A 24,725-nucleotide genomic window follows, 5' to 3' on the forward strand; every position below is an offset into this window, starting at 1 on the left:
TGGATCTTGATTTTGTTCTCAGCAGAAAGCTGTCTGTAAAGTTTGATTTTATTTGACTGCAGAGGGAAAAAAATGCCCCACCAACTTCTCTTTATTTTGAACAGGAGACACTCCTCAAAAACCAGCCCAAGCTTGGCATTTCCTAATACCCTGAACAAATGCAGAACTTGCTGTCAGCTTGATTGGACAAGGCTCCACTTCAGGGTCTGCTACCCTCAGGCTTGGAAGACAGGTCTCACGACATATGCCACCGGGCTGGAAGGGAGCTCTGCAGACAGCAGGCCCCTTCCCAGACAGATGGGCGTCTCTCCTCTTCTGAAAGATCCCCTGGGAAGGCTCGACTGGGAGCATCTTCCTGAAATGGGATGACTGTGTATTGTGAATGGCTTTATTGCTCAGAGCATCTGGATGTGTTGTGATAAACAGCATGATAGATGGTTTTAATGCCTCTAGAATGGGTTGCCCAGAGAGGAGGCATGGAACAGGGAACATTTACTTCCCTATTGCTTGGAACCGAGCAGGGCTGCTCACAAAGACTCCACCTGGTGGTTCTTCGTGCTCATTCTTGTGGCAATTTCAGCACCATGGACCTGATGGGGATTTCGAGATGGGAGATCTGCTAGAGCAGGATGGACAGAATGTTCATTTACATGTGCAGGAGATATTTGAGGATTGATGAGGATCACTGTGCTGGACATTGGGGGTAAATGGCGAGAAAACCAGGCATGACCCCTGCACTCACAAAGCTTCCAGCTTAGTCAAAGAGGCATATGTTAATAAAGTTATCACTTTGAATACAAGTATAATAAGAATGGGAAATGCAACAAAGGCGACAAAGAGAACATGCTGTTATGATGGGAGCATCTAATTCTAGTCCGGAAGATCAGGGAAGGGTTCTCTGAAAGGGTGACACTTATGCTAAAATCTGCAAGTTGAACCGGAGGTAAGTTGGCAATGAAGTGGAAGACATGACAGGCAGGTGCTAAGTTATGTGCTAAGGTCCTGAGGCAGGTGGAGACACAGAGAGGTCCCAGATAGTAAGAACGGCCAGAGTATCTGGGTGGGGAGAGCAAGGAGGCAACACGTTGCTGTGTTGGGCTAGAAATATTGAGAGTGATTGTGCAATAATATTGATGATGATATTAATTGATGTTTTTACTTAAGGTTTACTGTGTTCCAGGCACCATGCTAAGTACCGTATGTGTTAATTCACTTACTCGTAAACTTATAAGCTATGTGTTCTTCTTACTTCCTTTTTACAGAAGTGAAAATTGAGACATAGAGCAGTTAGGTAACTTCTCCACGTTGGCAAGGGGCAGTGCTGTTCGGGATCTTTGGGTTCCTTTTAGGGATTTTATTCTTTGTCTTCAGGCCTAGGGGATGATATCGAAGATTTTAAGCAGAAAAAATATTTGATGAGATTATGTTTTGAGATTTCTCGGCTGCTGGGTGGAGAACGGCTGGAGAGGAGCAAAAAGGCACAGGGGAGAACAAAGGATGCAGCTGTCTCGGTGGTCCAGGGCAGAGATGCCGAGAGTTTGGCTGGCAGATGACTGTGGTGATGGGAGAAATAGACTGACTGGAAAGATAAAATGTTTTTAAAGCAAATCCAGAAGGTGGTCAAAAAGTACAAAATCCAGTTATGAGATAAATACCATGGTTGTAATATACAACCTTATAATTAACACTGCTGGATGTTACATATGAAAGTTGTTAAGAGGTGCATTCTAAGCGTTCTCATCATAAGGAAACATTTTTTTTCTCTTTCTTTTATTTTGTATCTATACGAGATGGTGGATGTTTACTAAAGGTACTGTGATGACCCTTCCATGATGTAAGTCAAATCACTCTGCTGCCCACCTTAAACTTATGCAGTGCTCTATGTCAATTATATCTCCATAAGACCAGATTTAAAACATAAAGGCAATCCAGACCTGGTCAGAGATCAGACAGAGGGTGAGGGAGAAGATGTCAAGGATGACGCCTAGGTCTCTGTTAAAACCACCTGGGTGGATGGGGAAGAGGATGAGTGCCACTTTTGGCACATCAAGTTTGATGAGAGAACCAAATAGGCAATTGGACATGAACTTGTGATGCTCAAGGAGAGGGCTAGACTCTGGTTCTTGGAGTCATTGGAGGACAGGTGGTGAATGAAGTGGTGGCCCCCATAAGGGTAGAGCAAGAAAGCAAGAGGACCTGGGAGCCGTGCAGCCCTCTTGAACTCCAACATGTAATGACCGGATGGAGGAAGGAAGCCTACAAAGGTGAATGAGAAAGACGTGGCCAGAGGATGGGAACCAGGAGAATGCAAGGGCACCATGTCCAGGAGAGAATTTTTGTGAGAGGAGAGGGGTTCCTGGCTCTGTATGCTGCTGAGATGTCCAGCGATATGAAGCATGGACATCGTCCATGGGATTTAGCAACACAGAGACTGTATTCATGAGCTAGGGCGGCCGTGACAGATTGCCACAGATCGGGTGACTTAAAACCACAGAAGTGTATTGTATGACAGTTCTGGAGGCTTAGAGGTCTGAAATCAAGGTGTCAGCCAGCCCATGCTTTCTCTGAGGCTGAAAGGGAGCATCCATCCAGTCGCTTCCCAGTATCTGTTTGTGGATGGTGATCCTTGGTGGTCCTTGGCTCGTAACTACAACACTCCAATCTCTATTCCATCCTCACATGGCCTTCTCTCTATGTGTGTATCTGTGTCCAAATTTCCTTTCTGTAAGGACACCAGTCATATTAGGTAGTGCCCACCCTAATTTGGGATGGCCTCACCTTAACTTGACTACATCTGCTCAGAAGTATTTCCAAAGAAGGTCACAACCACAGAGACTGGGGGTTAGACTCTGAGCACATCTTTTTGGGGGGTGGTGGGGTGGGGGAACACAATTAAAACCCCAACAGAGGTCATTGGTAAACTTCACTTTTTTTTTTTGTCTTTTTAGGACCACACCTGAGGCATACAGAAGTTCCCAGGCTAGGGGTCTGATCGGAGCTACAGCTCCCAGCCTATGCCACAGCCACAGCAATGCCAGATCCAAGCTGCATTTGCGACCTATACCACAGCTCACAGCAATGCCGGATCCTTACCCACTGAGCAAGGCCAGGGATTGAACTTTCGTCCTCATGGATGCTGGTCAGATTCGTTTCCACTGAACCATGTTGGGAACTCCTTTTTCTCTTTTTATTTCTTGTGTGTGTGTGTGTGTGTTGTTTTTCTCTTTTTAGGGATTCACCCATGGCTTATGGAAGTTCCCAGGCTAGGGGTCAAATCGGAACTGGAGCTGCAGTCCACACCATAGCCATAGCAACACCAGATCTGAGCTGCATCTGCGACCTGTGCCACAACTTTCGGCAATGCTGGATCCTTAACCTACTGAGCAAGGCCAGAGATAGAGCCCACATCCTTGAGGACACTATATTGGGTTCTTAACCCACAGAACCACAGTGGGAACTTCTGAGCACTGTTTTTGTGGCAAGAGAAGGGAGCATGACTGGAGTGGGTTGAGGAGGGGCTGAGAAGTAATAAACTAGAGCTAGAAGTTCCCATTGTGGCTCAGCTGTAATGAGCATGATGAGTATCCGTGAGGATGTGGGCTCGATCCCTGGCCTCGCTCAGAGGGCTAAGGATCTGGCGTTGCTGTGAGCTGTGGTGCAGGTCACAGATGCTGCTTGGATCCTGAGTTGCTGTGGCTGTGGTGTAGGCTGGCAGCTGCAGCTTCAATTCGACCTCTCATGGGAACTCCCATATGCGGCAGGTGTGGCCCTAAGAACAAAACGAACAAACCAAAAAGAAACAAGAGCTAACACAGGAAAAGACAACTCTCAAGAGACTTGGCTGACTGGGGCACACCCGTACCAGACCAGGGTCAGAAATCCTGCCTCTGAGCACCAGCCCCACAGAGGCAGGTGTGACCTTGGGTTAACCACTTACCTCCCAGAGCCCTGGTTTCTCATGTAGGAAATGATTGCACCCTTGCATTCCACCTTTCCAGGATCTTGGGGCTCCTGTGGCGCTTCAAGGAAACATGGCACAGGAGGACTTCGTAGGCTCCAAAAGCGATGAGAGATGCAGGCCACCGTGATCACGTTTGGGAAGCTCCTTCCCACGTTTGGAATGATGTGTCTATGCGCCGCCAGCTTGAGGCAGGGGCTCCAGGAAACAGCAGGACTTGGGAGCTTCCTTCTCGAGTCCGTTGACCCACCCAGACAGCGGGAAGACCTACTGGCTGAGCAGAGTGGCCTTCCTTGGGGCATTCCGAGCCCTTTGCCTGGAGGAGCTGTGTGGCACGTCTTGGTGGCATGATGTGCCTCTGCCCTTGCCCAGAGAAGGGTCCACATCCATCCAGGGCCTTGCTGCTCAATCTTGGAATCTCTGATGCTGGCAGAGAAGTTGGGACCCATCGTTGGTTCTTGGCTGTCAGTCTCTGGTCCTGCGTCTGTCACCGGGGCAGACCGCTGTGGGTTGATGAGGAGGGGGGCCCTTTGCCCCTGGGGCTGGGGAAGCTGCTTAGGGGACAAGGGATTGGTTGTAGAAGTGGCAGCTGAGCAAGCCAAGAGCAGTTACTGCTGGAGCTGTAACTGGAGAGTCCCTGGGAGTGGGAGGCTTGGTGATGGAGCCACAGGCAGTAGGCGGCAACAGGGAGACAAACGATGAGCGATGCCGGTTATTGTGATCACGTGACAAGCCAATGGCTTCGGCAGCAGGCTCCACTAGGAAGGGCACGCCGTCCTCCTGAGAGGAGGAGCTGGTTGGCTGCAGGGGCTCAGTTGCTAGCAATGATTAATTTACTCCTTGCTGGATTTGTCAGGTGTCAGGGCCCAGGCGCTGAGCCGGGTAGCTTGGGAGATGCCAGGTCCGAGAGGCTGCGGCAGGGAGGCTGGGCAGCAGGAAGTCTGGGTGGAGCCCCTCGCCAGGTTGGGCTGGGGGCGGGGGGATAGCAAGCAAGGAAGGAAAACTCCCAGCATGGCAGCCTTTCTGCACACAGGAATCACCAGCAATCTCTTTAAAATGTGGATTCAGATGAAGAAGATCTCTGGGGTAGGACAAAAGAGCAGACATTTCTAAGACGTTCTCGGATGATGCCCAAGCTGCTGTTCCACCCTTTGGGTCGCAAGATGAGGGAGGGGGTGACTCACAGTCAGCGTTCAGGGGGGTCCCACGGCATTCAACAGCTGGAGCAACAGCCCTGGATCTGGAGCTGGCAGCCTGCAAGCTGTCTGCAGAGACGGCTTCTTCCTCCAGAGCCACACGGCCTGTGGTCCTTATATCCACTCCCTTCCTCTCTCTAGCCTGGAGTCTTCCGCTAGCCTTCATCACTTGACTCAATCTTGGCTGTTATTACCGCCACAAGGACTGTGATCTTGACTTTATGGCTTGTTCCTAAGGCTGTCAGGCTATCGGTTGCGGTCTCTTCTAGCAGAATTTTTCTCTCTTGAGATTCTGATGGGCTTGAATGGTCAGGTGTCTGCACTTGGTCCAAGCGGCTGTGCTGAGGGGCCAAGCAGCCGGGCTGCTCAGGTTGGCTTTCAAGTGAAGTTATGAAAGATCACCTGATGGGCAGCCTCAGAGAGAAAAAGAGAAATGCAGCCCTGCCTGGTGGACTGTTTTGTTTTTGTTTTTTGTTTTTTTCCTTTTTATGGTTGCCCCTGCGGCATATGGAAGTTCCCAGGCTAGGGGTCAAACCGGAGCTGCAGCTGCTGGCCTGAACCACTGCCCCTGCAATGTGGGATCTGCCGCATCTACCACCTAAGCCACACAATGCAGCAATGCTGGATCCTTCACCCACTGAGTGAGGCCAGGGACTGAACCCACATCCTCATGAACACTGTGCCAGGTTCCTAACCCATGGAGCCACAGTGGGAACTCCCTGATGAACTGTTTGGGACATGTGTGATCAGAAACCCTTGGGAACAAGAAACAATTAGAATTTCAGCATATATTTTGGCCACTTTCCAGAATGCAAATTTATGGGGAATTCTTTCTAGAACTAGAGGGATGGGCACCAAAATCTTTTTCTTGCTTAAAACCCTACAGAGAGCAAGGGCTTGGCATGAGCCCCAAACATGATTCAAAGAGAAGGGAGCTGATAGAGTGTCCAGGCAAAGGCAGTGTGGCTTGGGACAAATTAGGAGGAGAGGGAGGAGAGAGAGGAAAAGGGGCTGTTTGTTGACTGGTTGTTAGTCCCTAGGTCAGCCTGGCTGTGGCGGAACTGCTGGAGCCCTGGGGGAGCCCAGGAACTGAGACCCACTACCAGATCCCAGATGCCACAGGATGAGGACAGAAATGTCAGTGACAGTGACAGAAATGCCAGTCTGGACATATGAAAGGGCCACGGCTCATTACACCTTGGACGGTTGGACCCAGAAGCATGGAGGTGAGGAAACTGGACTCAGAGAGATTCTGACCAGCTCAAGGTTAAACTCCCAGTGGGTGGCTGAGCCAGCCAAGAACACCTCTGTCCTGGCCCTCAACCCTGAGCTTTTCTGCAAATGGAAGACTCCTTTTCTTTTTTTGCTTTTTGTAAGGCTGCACCCAGGACACATGGACGTTCCCAGGCTAGGGGCTGAATCAGAGTCGCAGCTGCCTGTCTACACCACAGCCACAGCAACAGGCAGATCCAAGCTGCCTCTGCAACCTACACTGCAACTCATCACAATGCTGGATCCTTAAACCAACAAGCTAAGCTAGGGATCGAACCTGCATCCTCATGGATACTAGGCAGGTTCATAACCCTCTGAGCCTCATCCAGAACTCCACGGGAAGACTCTTAAGGATACACAAGATTTCCCTGCTTTTTCTTCCCACAGAAACAAGTTTGCAGAGCAGTTGTGGAGGACTCTTCGAAGAAGGACAACCAGGCCCTGAGGGGGTGGAGCGGGTTGCTGCAGCCGCTGGCTTGCCAGCAATTATTAATTCACTCCTGCTGGCGCTGTCTTGGGGGCCCCAGGCTCACAACCACATCAGGTGTGTTGGCAGCTGCGGAGGGAGATGCTGCGTCTCCTCCTCCCAATGTTGCCTGTCCTCCTGTCCCCTACCCTCCAGAGAGATGCTCAAATCAGGTGGCTGAGGACGCACTGTTTCCGGGGGCAAGTGGCGGATGGTGGAGAAGGGACAGAAGCTGGGCCAAGAGGCGGGAACTGATGCAAATCAGGCTTGAGGATGGTTCCAGGAGGGGCGGCCACTGCCTTATGCCTCCCCCTCTCAGTATCCCGGGAGGCCAGACACCTCAGGAAGAGGGAAAGAGAAATCCTCTGGAGAAACATCATCCTTTATCTCTGATGCTGAGCTTGTTCAGGAGGCCTTGTGTGTGCGTGCGAACGGGAGGCAGTGAGCCCGCCTTTCCTCTTGAACCTCTTCTTGCTAAAATAGCCCACAGGTCAAAATGCCTGTAGGGCAGAGAGATTTAGCAGAAAGAAAACTTGGTGGTTCAGGAAGCAGGAAAACTGGGTTAATGGCTGCATTAGGCTTGGGAGCAGCTGAGCATTTTTTCTGAGGTCTGGAGATCTCTGCAACTAACTTATCCTTCCTTCCTTTCTTCCTTTCTTTCTTCCTCCTTCCCTCCCTCCCTCCTTCCTTCCTTTTTTCCTCCTTCCTCTTTTTGTCTGACCTGAGCTGCTGCAGTGATGACACAGTGTCCTTAACCAGCTGCGCCCCAGAGGAACTTAATCCAGATTTTTTTTTTTTGAGGGCCAAGCCAGTTGGGACTGCCACGTGCTGTTGTGCAGGCTGTGCACTGCATAGCTCCAGGGGCTGCCTCTGTCCCTGTGAATGCAGGGTTCCCTACAGTGGTCTTATTCTGTACAGGTTATTCCTTTAAGATGACCTAGGGCAAAACTGTGGAATTTAGAGTATTTTGTTTGGCAGCTCATGTCTCTGCAGGTGACCAGTCAAGATAGTATCCCCCAGTTTAATACTTTCCCCCTTTCTCCTCTGGCAGATCACCCCAGTTCCTTGATCCCCTGAGCGTAACTGACTGTCTCAGAGGAAAACAATTAGACAAACAATGTGCTGAGGAAAACAGAAGAAAAGAATCAGATTCTCCCAGCGTCATCTAGGTCAGAGGTTTCAAACCCTACAGCAAAGGATTTTGGTTTCTTTCTTTTCTCTTTTCTTTTGGCTCCACCCATGGCATATGGAAGATTTTGGGCTGGGGATGGAATCTGAGCTGCAGCTGTGACCTATGTCCTTAACTCACTGTACTGCCGCATAGACAATGCCCCATCCCTAACCCACTGTGCCACAGTGGGAGCTCCTTGGTTTATATCTTAAATTCAAACGTGAAGGCTTTAATTTTCCATTTCTCCCCAGCCCAGATATAATTAGTATCTATTATTTCACAACTGCCTGAATAAATCAGTTGTGCTACCTCTCTGTGTTGAGCAGGTGCATCTGCACTTAGGAGTCCCCAGTCAGTCCCCTCACTTGGACGATTAGGAAACTGAGATTCAAATAAGTGGCTGGGCATGCTGTGCATCCTTCCTGTGATCACACTCGGAGGCAGACTGGCTTTTTCAAGGGTAGTTGCTGGAGAGAAAACTCCAAGGAGCAAATCTCACATGGAGAGGAATGGCCCAGTGTCACACCATTTGTTTGCTGGCTGGATTCCCTAAGCCATTTGTCCTCATCTTGCCCAGCTGCAGAATGAAGGTGTTGAATGACCTGACCTCACACATTTCTTCCAGTTCCTTTGTCCTTTGATTTCCTCCCCAGAGAAGTTGGGAAGACTCCACTGGCAAAGATTAATGGTTACAATCTTCCAGGGTCTCTCAGGGGTTCACAGCCCAGCAAAGTGTATGCACCATAAAAAAGCCTGATCAAAGCACATTAGAATCAGTTGTCCCAGTAGTTAATATCTGAGAAACAGATTGGACCATGGTGTGATTCCCTTCAATTTATTCAAGTTGGCCTAAACATTTGCATTGATCCTTCAGTAGTCCTTAAATGGAATCAAAGCTGGCTTCTCAGAGTTCCTGGTTGCGGCTCATCTGGTTACTCACCCGACTGGTATCTCTGAGGGTGTGGGTTCGATCCCTGGCCTCCATCAGTGGGTTAAGGATTTGACATGGCGGTAAGCTGTGGTGCGGCCCTAAAAAGACAAACAAACAAAAACAAACAAGAAACCTGCCTTCTCATTTTGGCTCAGTTATCAGCATATGAGCTCATGATTTGTAGAGACTGTATGGTCTACCTAAAGTCTTCATTATAGGTATATAATGAAGAGTTTGGCTGGCTTCTCTCTCTTGTTCCTGGATGTAATCTCTAAACTGTTTGAATTTCCCAAGTGGTAGGATAGTCTTTGCTCTTCATGATGGGTCCCTTGGACCACACCTGATGGTTTTTGGTAATGAGGTGACGCCAGATGTGGGCTGACCATGGGAGACCCAACCACTTGATTAGTAGGTTGGGGCTTAGAGCCAGTGATATTGGCTCACCTTCTGGAAAGGGGGGGGAGTGGCTGGAGATAGAGTTAAATTACATGGACAATGATTCAGTGAATCAGTGTCTATGGAATGAAATCCTAGTGAATATTCTGGGTACTAAAGCTTGGGCCAAGTGCCCTAGTTGGTGATACTCCTGGGTATTGCCCCATATCGAGGTGCTGGTGACAATTCCTGAGAATGATGGAAGCTTCCCGTTTGAAATTTTCCCATATTTCAAGCAATGGGTCTCTCCCTTGCATTGGTTCTGATATGTATGTTTTTGTGGTAGTAAAATTGTAATCAGGAGTTCCCTGATGGTTCAGTGGGCTAAGGATCTGGGGTTGTCACTGCAGTGACTTGGGTCGCTGCTATCACTTGGGCTCGATCCCCGGCCTGGAAACTTCCACATGTTGGGCTCAGCCAGACAAACAAAAAAACAAACTGTAATCCCAAGTGTAGTGCTTTCCTGAGTTATGTGAGTCATTCTAGTGAATCAAACCTGAGAGAGTAGTGGGAACTCCAAAATTTATAGCAGCTTGGCAGAAGTGAGAGTAACTTGGGGACACCTGAGTTTGTGGCTGGTATCTGATGTAAGGATAGAGGACTGTGTCTTTACCCTGTAAAGTCTGGCCCAACTCTGGGTGGTAGCAAAAAGAAAAGGTAAGAAGTAAGAAGCTATGTGGAGACGGGCTGGTGGGTGTAGAGAAGACATTCCAGGAAAGTTCCACTGTTCCTTTCACATACCCACATATCTGTGGGAACATCTTTCTGCTTCCTCTAGCCCCCTCCTGGGTCCCAATTCTTAATTCTGGCAGAAGACTGTGGAGTCTTCAGGGATGCCCATTCAAGGTCTAATTAGCAGCCTTCAGGTTGAGAAAATATTGATCCAGATTGAGGGCTTTGGAGGAGACTGTATGGGTTCGAATCCTGGCATCACCATCCATCAGCTGTGTTATTCTGGGAAAGGAAAATTATCTAAACTCTCAGCATTTTTTCTCATCTATAGGATGGGGATAACAATATCTCATTAACTGAGCAATTACATCTAAAACACACAACAGGTGCATAGAACACAGGAAGGCCACCATTAACTATTACGATGATTCTACACTGAGCTCCACAGATAGGGAGAGGATTACGTCCTGTCAAATGCATGGGCTTTGAAAGTAGTCAGATCTGGGTTACACGTCCTACCTCTGCCACCACATAGCTGTACAACTTTGAGCAAGAAGCTTAGCTTCTCAAGGTCCAATTTTTTCTCAACAGAAAGGAGACACTGATATTTATAACATTATCCCAAGGCATAGAAATGATGTATCCTAAGTTCCTCACCCACTTAACCCATCGTAAGTGCTCAGTGAATGGTAGCTCTGCTGATAAGGATTTGTAATGGATGATCTGCCCGCCAATGGTGGGTGGAGTCAGAGCATGAGGAATTCTTACAAGGAGGGTGATGTAAGTTCAGTAGTGCTATTGGTGAGTGGGTTCTTGGAGCCCATGAAAGATGCCAGGCTGTAGCTAACGTCAGGTAAAAGTAAAGACTGTGGCTTCAAGGTTAGGTTAGGTTGCTAAGGGATTGGAGGAGGGAAGGGAGAGGCCTGGTGTTCCTTAAGGAGATGCTGTCTCAGAGCACCTTGGTGGCAGGCACGGGGCAACTCCAGTTTGTCACCAGGGTGGTGAACTCCTTTGCTCTTCTCCACAATGAGCTTTGTTATGTATATGTCACAGAGTGTGTTTATTGAGTAGGTATTTGACAGACGAACGCTCAGCGGAGCACATCAGTGGGGATGGTGTTTTACCAGCAAATAAATTAGAATCATAGAGTTAGCTAAGGCATAACGAAGTACCCGGCATAAATATGTCATTTGGCCATGATGAATTCATTCATGTACAGGGATGCTGAAAGCGTCTCAATCAAACCTTTAAATGAAAAGTTCTTTTTTTATATCAGGCCTGCATTTTAATTACAGGCAACGATAATGTTAGTGCATCCTCAACAGCCCCGTGGACTGTTCTCAGCTCTCAGTGGAAGCCCTGAGGGACCCCAGGGCACACCCAGCCCCACCTGACCCAGGACTCAATGTCTGACCTCTCCTGTTCCTTCCTCTCTGGCTCTTCTTTCTCCTCCTGCTGCATGGGGGATGGAAGGAGTGGGGAGGCATGCGAAACGGGGGAGGAGAGCCCCATAGGGTCTTGGGGCTCTGCCAAGGCACGCGAGGGGAATGAGGTCCTGGGATGACCGGAGCCCCCCGGGAGGCCAAGGCTCTCTCTTCCAAAGTGCCCTTGACTGACATTTGAATCCCCCACTCCCTGCAGAGAAAGCTTTCTTTCTTAGGCTTGCAGTTGAAAGGATGGTCACCCCCTCCCACCGCCCTTTGCTTATATTTTTTCCCCCTCATGGGAAGGAAGAAGGGAAAAGAGTCTAAGAAAGCAAAGAAAGAGACTGTCACAGTGCCATTGCTCAGCTGTCAATCATTTGTGGGGGAGGGGAGGGGAGTGGTGCGGAGGCGAGTGGGGGTGGGGAACCAGGAGGGGTGGAGGGAGGTCCCAGGCTGCTTGCTGAAGAGCTGCAAAGCATCCATTTCTATTCAAATATTATCAATGTGATGGGAAAGAGCCATTTCACAAGCTTTCTTACAAATAATTTGCACCCTGAATGTGGCTTTGTGTGCTGTGCTCCTCTTCCCGTTCTCTCTAACCCCCCTTATAGCACACACATCTCTCACTGTGTATCTTGTCACTGGCAACCTCAGGAGCCTAGGATGATTCTTATTTTTTTGACCAATTTAAAATGATTGTGTGGGAGGTTCATAAGATATGTTGGAAACTTCAGAAATCCCTACAGTAAATGCTGATCTCTGATGTAGGTCTTCAAAGAACGCATTTTAAAGGTTCCAGGCTAGAAGATTCAACTTTGCTGTTTGATTGGATGTTCATAGGATTCATCCTCCCCCCCCTTTTTTTCACCAGATAATATAAGAGAATTTGAAGACTCTCAGGAAAAGCAACCAACTCCAATCAATTACTATTATCCAATGCCTTTCTTTTGTGTGTAAGTAATGGAGAGAAAGCAAAATGTCTTTCAGTAATTCCCAGTGTTTGCCTGGAGAACCAGGGCTTGCTGAGGGATGGAGGGCAAAGGACCCTTGATCTTGAGGTCATCAAACCTATTCATTACTGCATCTTTCTCTATCAGAATGTGAGTTCTTTTCTCACATTTTATTTTATTTTTTTGTCTTTTCTAGGGCCGCACCCATGGCATGTGGAGGTTCCCAGGCTAGGGGTCAAATCAGAGCTGTAGCTACCAGCCTACACCACAGCCACAGCAACGCCAGATCTGAGCTGTATCTGCGACCTATACTGCAGCTCACAGCAACGCTGGATCCTTAACCCACTGAGTGAGGCCAGGGACCGAACCCGCAACCTCATGGTTCCTAGTCGGATTCGTTAACCACTGAGCCATGACGGGAACTCCCCCATTTTACTTTTGACATTGGGTGTGTCCAATATATTCTTTTTCATCTCTTGTATTTACAGAAACATGTAATATTTACATGATCTTTAAGAGACCTTTTGAATCACTGAGTGGGGAAATTTTAGAACAAAATTTGACCTTAGAAATCATCTTCACCTCTTCGATTTTTGGAAGAAGAAGCTGAATATGGAGAGAATTGTCTTACCCAAGAACATATACCAAGTCAGTTGCTGGAAGGGGTTAAGCTTAACCAAAAACAAACAAATACCCAGTAGACTGCTGTAAACATTGAGTAAGCGGGAAGTATTGCTGATCTTGCCATCCTCCATTATTGTAATTTATCAGCAAATTCACTGTTATGTAGCAGCCCTGGGGATATAGAGAATTGTCACCGGTGGGTGTCAGGATGTGCGTGCTCAGAGGAAGAAATGACAGGTGCAATCGTGTCATTTCTAGAAGAGAAAAAGAAAAAGGAAGATGGTGATTTTTACAGATCCTATTTTTGGGTGGGAAAAGCCGGGACTGAATTCTCTTTTTCAGACATTCTGTAGAATGTAGCATGAACTATAGGCTTCCTATCAGGACCAAGGGCTCCAGGTTAGTCCAGTGGGTCAACGAAGAGAAAAATAGTAGCAAAGCCCTGTGGTTCCTATTTCAGCCTCATATAACCAGGAGCAGCTAGAATCCAGGGCTCATCTGAAGGGCACAGCGGAAGTGGTGGGGAATAGGGGGTCTGGCATGAGGAAGAAGGTCTTATTTATTTCTTCCTCTTCTTAGGGCCCCGCCCATGACATATGGAAATTCCCAGGCTAGGGGTCCAATCGGAACTGCAGCTGCCGGCCTATACCACAGCCCCAGCAACTTGGGATCCAAGCTGCTCTGAGACCTACACCACAGCTCACGGGCACCGATGGATCCTTAACCCACAGAGTGAGGCCAGGGACGGGACCCGAGTCTTCATGGATACTAACCGGGTTCCTTTCCGCTGAGCCAGGAGGGGAACTCCCAAGAAGGCCTTATTGAGGAGAGAAGGAAGTGGCTGAGAAAGGAGTGTCTTATGTGGCTACCCAGAGTCTGGTAGCTCGTTCAAGCCACAGGGATGCAGGGGGTTGGAGTCTAGTTTGTGGTGTTTGCCATGCTATGCACCCTGGCGTGGCGTGAGATTGCCCAGGCAGGGCTTGGGGAGTGATGCGCTCTCTAATTTGCATGAGTTCGCTTAAAGGCTAGAAGTGGCCCCGCTGCTGCCCCCTTCTGGCCAATCGGTGCAAGATGGGGGATGGAGGGAGGGCCGTGGAGGTGTCGGGTCCCGGAAGAGATTAAGGAGGGACCAGTTCATGTGCTCCGGGTATGTCATCTTGGGGCTCAGCTGCTCAAGCCTGTATCTCTCCTAGGACCCTCTCAGACTTCCAAAGTTTCCCACCCTGGACATCAAGGGAGAGGGCTGAGGCCTTTAGGACATTGCACCAGGGTCCGCTGCCGTGTGTGTGTGTGTGTGTGTGTGTGTGTGTGTGTGTGTGTGTGTGTGTGTGTGTGTGTGTGTGTGTGTGTGTGTGTGTGGAGTGACAGCTGCTGGCTTGTGAGAGAAAGCTGGTCTTCAAATTCAAATTCCTGCCTGGGGTAACGCGGGAAGTTTCCTTGTGGGTAGTGGGGGTGGCCACGCCACCCACGATCTTTACAAATTGCCAGGGATCCAAGTCTAGTGTAAATTATCCTGCTCTGGAGGGTTTTCCCCGGCCATTAGGTTGATCCAGTGACCTCCGAGAACATTGTGTCGTGGCGAGTGAGCTGGGAAGACAGACTCAGACAAAAGTTTCCGACCCGGGTCCCGCTGCTGGATGTGCGTCCCGCTGCTGGATGTGCGTCCCGCTGCTGGATGTGTGCACCGCTCAGTGCACCGTTCTCTCTGCTCAGGAGAGAAAATGAGCAGAGCCTGAGCTGAAATCCTTGACAACTGGCCGGCAGGGGCCTTTTGAAATCATCATGGAAAAGTCATTAGAAATCTGGCAGAAGGGCAGGGTGCAGATCGCCAAGAGAGGACACAAAACCCCATTTTGTCCCCACAATACCTGTAATGAAGTGGAAGGGCTGGGGTGGAGCCGAGAAACAGATTTCCTGCCATCACTTAAAGTCTCTTTGCAGCCTGGTTTGCCACAGTTTTACAATGTGTTAGAATTTACATTCACGTGTTTGTTAACCATTCTTCAGCACAATGCAGCGTTTTCTATCCGTCTGACCTCCACCTTTGCCATATGGTACCGCAAACTGTGGAGGCCAAGGCAGACGCTGGGAGGGAGATGGGGGGTGGGGTGGGGGATGGGCGAGGGGGGGGGTGCCACGTTCAGACCTGTCCCTGACTCTAGGGAGGCCCTTCCCACAGAGGCATTGAAAAGGGGAAAAAAAATGTCCTCGTGTGAACCTCCATCCTTTGCAACTGCTGATTCTAATTATAAATGATTATGTATAGTTAATATATAATACATAATTCAATACAATATATAATGCATAATATACGGTATATAATTATAAATAATTGCATCATGATTGGAGCTATTTTTCAAATTTTCAGTGAAAACGTTATAGGAATTTGTGGGTCCCCGCCAGCAGATGGGCGGCCTGTAACTTGACTGTTTCACAGGACCACAGGTCTTTGTGTGTGAGGTCCCCCAGGAGGGGGCTTGGTACATATTGATTTTCCAGAACAAAAAGAACAAGCCTTCCAGGGCAGGAGCCGGCTCTTCCTGTCCTGAGGGGTGGGGAGAGGTGTCTCAAAAATGAATCCAGGTTGGAGTTCCCGTTGTGGCTCATAGGAAATGCATCTGACTGGCATCCATGAGGATGCAGGTTCAATCCCTGGCCTTGCTCAGTGGGTTAAGGATCCAATGTTGCCGTGAGCTGTGTTGTAGGTGGAAGATGGGCTCAGATCTGACGTTGCTGTGTTGTAGGTGCTGTGGCTGTGGTGTAGCCCAGGGGCTACAGCTTTAATTTGATCCCTAGCCTGGGAACCTCCATATGTCATGGGGGTGGTCCTAAAAAAAAAAAAAAAGATTCCATGTTTATCATCCTGATACAGGACAAATTCAGATACGAAAAGGACATATTTCACTGAGTGGGAACCACCATTGAAGAAAGGGAATAATTAGTTGACAATTGGAGGCCGGGGATGGAGTTGTTTTCATCTAAAGCAGACAGCAGAGCTCAGGGTCCACCGGGACCCTGAATCTTGTGGATTTGTTATTACAGGCCACTGTGGACAAATGGGAGTGAAACTTAGGCTAATGCCAGCATGTGATGATCTGTGTAAGGCACACCCAGCAGAGACTTAAAGTCACAGACCATCCTATGCTCTGCCCCCTTTTCTTCCCCACCTAGGCAGGAGAACGCTCAAACACAGGCAGATTTTTATCTTATTCCCAGTGATTTCCCAGGAGAGACAGACCTATTGCTTCCTCATCCATCTATGCATCTCAATTGTCTTTCTCTCCTAGGATTTACTACCCTGATTCTGCTTATCTGCAGCTCAATGCCACTACCTAGCTTATTAGAGGATGAGGGTTTAGGGTAACTGACCTTCAGAGATGGCTCCTATTCTTATGATTGCACGTCTCTGTGGCCATTCATTGATGAACAAGTACAGATTGGGTGCTTATTACGCAATGGGTGCTGATGAATAACACTGATGAAAATAAAGAAGACTTGGAGTTCCTATCGTGGCGCAGTGGTTAACGAATCCGACTAGGAACCATGAGGTTGTGGGTTCGATCCCTGGCCTTGCTCAGTGGGTTAAGGATTTGGCGTTGCCGTGAGCTGTGGTGCGGGTCACAGATTTGGCTTGGATCCTGCTTTGCTGTGGCTGTGGCGTGGGCTGGTGGCTACAGCTCCGATTGGACCCCTAGCCTGGGAACCTCCATATGCCGAGGCAGTGGCCCAGGAAATCATAAACACACACACAAAAGAAGAAGCCTTGATTTCACCTTCAGGTGATACACGCTGGCTGTCTATAGTTTGATGGAAGAATCACCTTTTTTTTTTTTCTATAGCACAGAAGGTCTTGTGGTGTTCTGTGACTGCATTCGCTTCTTTCCCTATGTGCTCAAGGGAAGCGTTCTTAACTGTCCATCAGCACATGTTCACTGAATACCTACTGAGCCCCTGGCCTAGTGATTTCAGAAATATTTAGCTTTGCGTGGTTTTCAGGTGTGCCCCTAATGGTCAGATAAAACACCTTTTATCTCTTGCCCCCTGAGGACTGAGAGTTTAGGGGAAGAAACTCCCCATATGGACAGCAGAGCTCAGGGTCCACCGGGAGCTCATTCAATCAGTTCCTTAACCTCATTGAAAAACTGCTCTTGGAAAAAAAAAGAAAGAAAAGAAAAGAAGAAGAAAGAAAGAAGGAAAGAAAAACCTGCCCTTGTTCCTTCCTTCCCCAACGTGTTCCCTCGCTCTGGCTTGACTGAAGTGAACACAGCCCTCATGGCTTCCAATTTGGAATTTAACATCTTCCGTGGAACTTTCATTAGCTCCCAGCAGGAGCATTGCCTGTAGCTTTTTTTTTTTTTTTTTGCTTTTGTTTTTTTCTTCCATGCTTGGCTCTGCAAATCTCTTTCCCCTTAAATGATCAGTTTTCTTGTTCAGAAATAGACATAATCAGATCTATTGCTCCCTAGCCTCTCTGAGAGAAGACATTTGCTCTGTCTGTTCAGACAGACATTTGGTGCTCCCCCACCCCCCAAAAGGGTTGCTTTTCCTTTTCCAAGAAAAATTAAGTGACTAAGTAAGAGGGTGTTGAAACAAAGTGGTATTACTGCTTTGGCATTTAATTGAGAAACTTGCTAATGTGTCCTTTGAACCCTCTGTTTTCCCCTTTCCCTGAGGAATTGCTGATACTTTGCTTTAATGGCAGCATAAAAATCTCAGTTTGACTCCGGATGGCATTATCTGGGCTTCAAGAACGCAAATTGTTGTTTTTACTGCATTCATTGGTCTAGTGATTTTGACAGCCATTGCATCTGAGTAACTGACTGTTAGAGGAAGTTTCTAATTTGGAAGATCTTGGAATCTGGAGCTCTGTTCTGACAACTCCCGTCATGTCATGAAACTGATATGGAGTCGGTAGAGACTGTCCCTGGCTGACAATGGTGCGACTGGATGATTTTTCAACTTTATGATGGTACAAAAATGATACAGGTTCAGCAGAAACCATGCTTCAAATTTTGAATTTTGATCTTTTCCTGGACTAGTGATATGTGGTACATACTCTCTTGGGATGCTGAACAGCGGCAGCTGCTCCCAGTCAGCCTCATGATTTCAAAGGTCAACAACCTGTACAACCATTCTGGATCCAGACAACCGTTCTGTTTTTCACTTTCAGCACAGTATTCAATGAAAGACATGGACTATTTGACACTTTATTATAACATAGGCTTGTGTTAGATGGTCTTGACCAACTGGAGGCTCGTGGAAGTGTTTTGAGCATGTTTCAGGTAGGCTGTGCTAAGCTGTGATGTTTGGTAAGCTGGGTCTCTTAAATGCATGTTTGACTTAGGATGTTTTCCGCTTATGATGGGTTTGCCAGGATGTAACTCCATCATAAGTTCAAGATGACCTGTACTGAAAAAAAAAAAAAAGTGGCAGAGGGTGAAAACTTCTTTCCCTGGATAACAAATTACAGTGATGGGAGCAGGTGGGCTTTAGAGCCAGGTCCACCTGGCTGTAACTCTGCTCTCTTTATGCAGCTTTGAGGAGGAACCCAGCAACTCCCCAGGTTGAGGTTTTGGCATTTACAAAATCTAAGAGGCAGATATAAGCCTCTGTTCATAACTCGGATGCACAAAAATATTAGGGGACCATTGGCTGAAAATGCCCACCTTGACCAAGCAGGATAATAACTGCTTGTATGAACTGTCTCACAATAGGAGGCCCTGGTAAGGAACATGGTGCTGCCTTGAAGACTAACCAGGAAGATTTGGGAAGGGCCAGTAGGAGGGAGGAAACCACCAACTTCCCAGAATCCTTGGCACTGGAAGCCATCTTGGCGGAGAGATGCACGCACCACCAAGAAGGACCCTGGACCAGATCAAGTACAGGTTGAGAAAGATGACTGGCCAGAGACAACCTGGAAGCTAACCCCATTCCCATAAAACCAGAGCGCGCAAGCCACATTGCAGAGCAATTTTCCTGGGTTTTCTTAGCCTTCTGCTCTCTGCCTGGGTGCCCCTTCCCAATAAAGTCTTTTGCTTTGTCAGCACATGTGTCTCCTTGGATAATTCATTTCTGAGTGTCAGACAAGAGCCTATTCTTGGGTCCTGGAAGGGGTCCCCCTTCCTGAAACAAAAAGATAACTTTCAAAATTTTCCAGTAACCACTTTCAATTATAACTATTGTAAGACTCATATTGTTATAAAGTCCTCATGACTCTAGGAGACTTTTATGTGGAATGGGATCAGCTCTTATAAGACCCCACTCTATTGAGATGGCAGTAACTCAAAGCCAAATTAGGGACCCTTCTCACTTATCCTTCTTTCTTGTAGAGTCAGAGCTTTGGGGAAAGACTGTCTTGCGCTGACTATTGCTTATCTACAAAAATCTGACACTAGGTTCTTTGCCCACCTAGATCTTGGTCATCCATTACCCTCAGGCTGTCCTGAGTGGCCCTGCTTCTCTCCATGTAGAATTGTCAAGTCCTGTGTTTCTATCTCACTTTTGTGTTATGCACGAGACCCTTGCAATAATTTTGCTGCTTCCAGGCAACACTAGGGCATACAAATCTCTATTGTGCTGCTAAGGTGCATTTGTCCTGATTCATAATCTTTTCTCTGCAGGGGTCTTACCATCTCCCAGGGGCTCTGCTGATCAGTAGGTGCAGGACCCCCTCTCTGGGGCCCCGGAAAATCCTCTTTGTCATCCCTCTCATTGTCTTCCCTCTCCCCAGCCAGAAAGAGGCTTCTCTAGTCTCCAGGGAAAGCTCTGCTCTTAAACTTCACTCAAACATTTAACCTATACCCCAGGTCCTTTTGAGTCTTGTAAGAAGACTGAATTTTTAGAATGGAATACCAGAAACATTCTTTCTTTTCTTTTCTTTCCTTCTGCTTCCTACGTGCTATTATCTGCCCTTTAACATGATGACTATTGACTGGTCTAGCTGCTTGAATTTGGAGCAGTGGAGAGGTGGGAAAAAAGTGAAGTACCTGGGGGAAAAGCAGAAAACCAATTAATACCTCCAAATATTCTCCAGCCACATGGGGATAACAACGTTCTACAGCGCGGTGAGAGAGCTCAGATGTCAGTGGGAGAGGCTGCATGTCGGGATTCTCAGAGACAAAAGGTAGGGAGCACTACTCGTCCCAACTCATCCTCCCCTCAGGTGAGAATGTGAGGGAGGAAGGCTGGGCGTGGTGGGTTTTTTGCTCCCAAAACCTGTTTCTCCTTTTGAGTGCCTTATCTCTGTGTTCTGTCTTTACTCATTTGTTCATGTCAGCCATTAGGGAATTATCTTGAGCACCTCTCTTTTACCTCTCTCTCAATCCCCCCAATCCACTCAGTTGCTAAGTCTTGATTATTCTGTCTTCAGCTCTCTCTCCCTCTCTCTTTCTCCCCCCTAGACTTCTCCCATCTCTTTCCTAAAGTATTATCATAGTCTCCTCACTGATATCCTAGCATCCATTTCTTTTCTTTCAAAATTGACACACAGCCACACTCATTTGTTTACGTATGCATGTATGTATTTTTATGGCCACATCTGTGGCATATGGAAGTTCCCAGGCTACTAGTCGAATCAGGACAGCAGCTGTGACTATACCACAGCCACAGAAATGCCGGATCTGAGGTGCATCTTCAACCTACACCACAGCTTGTGACAACACTGGATCCTTAACACACTGAGCAAGATGAGGGATTGAACCTACATCCTCATGGACACTATGTTGGGTTTTTAGCCCGCTGAACCCAGTGGGAACTCCCTAGCATCCATTCTTGCTCACCCTTGATTCTTTCTCCACAAGTCACCTGAAGGTGCTTAAAACCCCACAAAATCTCTCATTGACTTGGCCTCCCATGACCTGATGAGAATGAAAGATAAACTCAGAGATGTGGCCTTTCAGGTCCTGTGAGGTCTGGCCCTGGCGTCTCCTTGAGCATCATTCTATTCCATCAAACCTGTGCTATACAGAGGGATGCTCTCCAGAGCCAGTGCCCTCAGTGCTTCAGTCGCCATAGCTGAAGATCTCAACTTTCACATCGGATCCTGTCCTGTCCTCTGACTTGCTCACTTTCTGCAGATACCCTGACCCCATTTTTGAGGAAACAGTGGACATGACTTCTGAGCAGTTCAAATTTGCTATGTGTCCTCCTCTGAAATACCCTTCTCTTCATTGATCCTTCTCTCCTCTCCCATGTCAAAGCAAAAAATGTCCCACATGCTTTCCCAGCTTGTCCTTTTTCCTAGGCTCCTGGTCCTCCTCCCAACATGGAATTGCCTGATAAAATAGGGGACACCCAGCTAAACTGGAATTTCCGGTAAACAGTGAACACATTTTTTTTGTACAAGTATATCCCAAATCTTGCATGAGGCATACTTAAGCTAAACAACAATTCACTGTTTATCTGAAATTCAAGTTTGACCTATAGTTTTATTTGCTAAATCTGGCAATCTTACCCCTCCCGTCTTAAAATGGACTCCCTTTCTCTTTCTTCTCTTCCACTGGGTACTCCCACTCAGCTTTAAAATCTTCTCAAGCTACTTCCACTGAAAAACTTGGCATCGCAAGCAAACCATTTCCGTGATTCTTTTCTCCTTCAAGCTAGTTCCCCAAGGCTATGGTCTACACTCTATTCTAGCTTCCTTACTTGTCCTTTGCAATATGATTTCCATTTTCATCAAACTATCTTCTCCTCCTCCTTCTTCTTTTGGCTGCACCCATGGGACATATAAGTTTCCAGGCCAGGGTTCAAACCTGAGTGACAATGCTGGATCCTAGCCTGCTGCCTCACCAGGGAACTCCCTCAACTATTCTCTTAAATATCTCAAATGTTTTCTTAACACTCTCCTACAATCTTCACATCCAATGAGACTTTTCTTCTCAGTGTCCTGCAGATATTCCCCCTTATACACTCTGTGCTTCCAAATGTTCAATGGTTAACTTCAAATTGCCCTCTTGTAATTTATCCAGAAAGTCTATTCTAATTGTTGGAATTTAAAAGTGTCTACATAGATCTAGTTGTCCTGGCTGGAATCCATGGAGTCCCATTCCTACTTATGTATCATTTCGAATATAATAAGTTATCGGATTTTATGGCTTCTGGCTCTGAAATACACCTATCTCTGTTTTCTTTACCTTACTCCCTCTCTCTCTCTACTTTAGATTAGACTTCTATAATTTCTCACTTGAATTAGTAGAATTTACAGGTCAAAGGAGATACTACATTTTGTGTGTCATATGTATTTCACAGGAGTTAAAGTTGGTGCAATCCTTAGGCTAACTTGGTGTGTGTGTATATATACATGTGATTATACACACACACACCACACACCAAATTAGCCTTAATTGTGTCAACTTTACCTCCTGTTAGTAAGGGGGTAATATTGTTAATTTTAAGGAAAACTTGCCCAAATGGATTGTTGTCTTGTAAAACAACTTTGGCAATTCAGTAGATTAAAATGCCATTTTTCAATGTTTTAATTGCATTCCTAAGAAAGTTGAACATGTTGTTTAATCCTCTGGAGCCTTTGAAAACTCCAAGCTGGATCTAAATCTCCTGCTTAAAATCCTTCATTGCTTCTCATTGCCAAAGAGATGAAATCTAAAATCCTTGGCAAGACATTTAATGCTTTTCACTATCTGGCCCCCAAATATTTTCCCATTATCTTCACCCTGCATACAGAAAGAAAGGGACTAAAGAAGGGGAGTTGGAATGATAAATTCCTTGAGCTCAAGAACTATGCCTTTTCTTCCTCCCACCACTAGTGCCAAATAGTTTGGCACATAATACGTGCATAATGGGTAGCAGGGGGATGGCTGCGAATGTGATGAATAGGAATGAAGGATTTGGTGGAAGGAAGGGCAAGGCAGCATCAGGGCCAAGAAACAGCAATTGTTTGGTAGATAGTGTGTGGGAGATGTCCTAGGGTTTACAGCTCCCAGATGCTGCTCTTCGTAATGTTCTCCATTGGAGGCTGTGATAGTAAAGTAGAAAATCCAGGACAGTTCACAAGAATGCACACATAGTTGTACATGTTGGTAATATCTTCATCCATATACCAAGACCTGTGAAGATGTAATTTTTTGAGGCCACAGTAACAATCCCTTCAACAGCAATCCTAGGACATGATTTTTAGCTGACTAGAACCAATAGAAGTAGTAGTTCACTGGCAGGGGTCTGCTGGCTTTTCTCCACCTTCACCCAAGATGTCAGTACCAGGCACCACAGCTCTGCACAGCCCTGGTTGTCCCCTCTTCCAGCTGATCCCTGGACAGCTCCCTACCTCTTTCAGCACCACCGACAGAGGGCAGCTCCCAGCCCGTCCTTGCTGCACCCTCTAGTGGCCATTAGAATGTTGAACAACTATCAAGGAACAGCTTTCCAGAGTTGCAATAGGGCAAAAATCTGTGCAATCTTACAAGATCGTGAAGCCTTAACTCTATGCCACCTACTCCTCCCTGGTGAAAGGTTCTCTGTACGATTCAGACAGGATCTGAATCTCTTGCGGAGGGGTCTTGGCAATAAGCCCAAGTCGTCTTCTGCTGTCTTAGGGCACAGAGTCCCTTACATATCCCATAGTTCCATGAGGGCGAAATGTGAATTCAACTCTAGCAGAATGACCTTGAGTTCCATGGGTGACATAATCCATGTGGTAAAATCACCATTTTGTATTAATAGGCTGAATATTTGCATTAATTGCAATATAAGGGAACACACAGTAGTTCGGAAGGGTGGAACTGCTGCTGAAAGACTTGATGTATGAAAACAAAGAGTGAGGTGAGGTCATCTAGCCAGTAAATTTGTCTTCTGAGGCTGCTGCCATTTTTAGGCTGGCTATTATGGTTCATGCTCATTTTACTTAGAAGGGAATAAAAAGCAACCCTGAGATGTTGAAAGAATCTTTTCCTAAAGTCCCAGCTTCACTGGAGCAGAGCCCCAGCTCAACTGTCAGTCTGATGCCCAAGTTGTCATTTTCCTCCTGCTGCATCTCTCCCCAGAGCCGGATGGAGTCTCCTTGAGACAGCCGAGGGAGTGACAGATAGACATGCTATGTAGTGGGGCTGTTTGAGGCAGCCACGTGAGGTGTGGAAAATGTGATTTATAGGTGCTTTTTTCCCCAGGGGAAAATGGATTTCATTATTTTCCACATCAGGTAAGGGGTAAACCTCTGGGCTTGACCTTGGAAGGTTGTGTGGCTGTAATAGCGCTGGCTGAAATGCTGATATAGAGTAAAACCTCATTAAATCAATATTGGTTATTCAAAATCATGCTTGATTGGAAGCAACTGCTTTCCCTCCACTGCCTGATGCCCCATTGTTCCTCGAACAAAAATATTAGCTACTCTAAAGTGGGTTAAGCTGGTGGAGTTTTTCGGGTCCTTGGAGTTTCAAATTAATAAGGTTTTTTATTATTTTTCAAATAGAAGGCAGTTCGAAACACCATGTCCAATATTGATTATAATCTACCACTGTCACATGTAAGTTTATTAACCAAAAAATCTTGTCTGTTTCAGTAAAAATGTCATGCATTTTCTCTTTCCATTTACACAGATGTACAGTGGAAATACTCCACTGCTTATTGGAATAAATACGCTTCTGGGTCCTTAGGCAAATAGAAGTTATGTAAATAA

At 47.0% G+C, this 24,725-nt stretch overlaps 1 protein-coding gene across 1 annotated transcript in view; it reads left to right on the top strand.

Moving 5' to 3' along the window:
- The first annotated feature begins 4,072 nt into the window (after nt 1-4,072).
- OLFM4 (olfactomedin 4) overlaps nt 4,073-24,725 on the top strand; it is a 126,009-nt gene continuing 105,356 nt past the window's right edge. Inside the window, exons 1-2 of the mRNA XM_047755817.1 lie at nt 4,073-4,241; nt 6,814-6,970. Of these exons, the coding sequence (XP_047611773.1) occupies nt 4,073-4,241; nt 6,814-6,970 (326 nt within the window). The remainder of the gene's footprint in view (nt 4,242-6,813; nt 6,971-24,725) is intronic.

Source organism: Phacochoerus africanus, chromosome 13 (genome assembly GCF_016906955.1).
Source record: "Phacochoerus africanus isolate WHEZ1 chromosome 13, ROS_Pafr_v1, whole genome shotgun sequence".
Classification (NCBI taxonomy): Eukaryota; Metazoa; Chordata; class Mammalia; order Artiodactyla; family Suidae; genus Phacochoerus; species Phacochoerus africanus.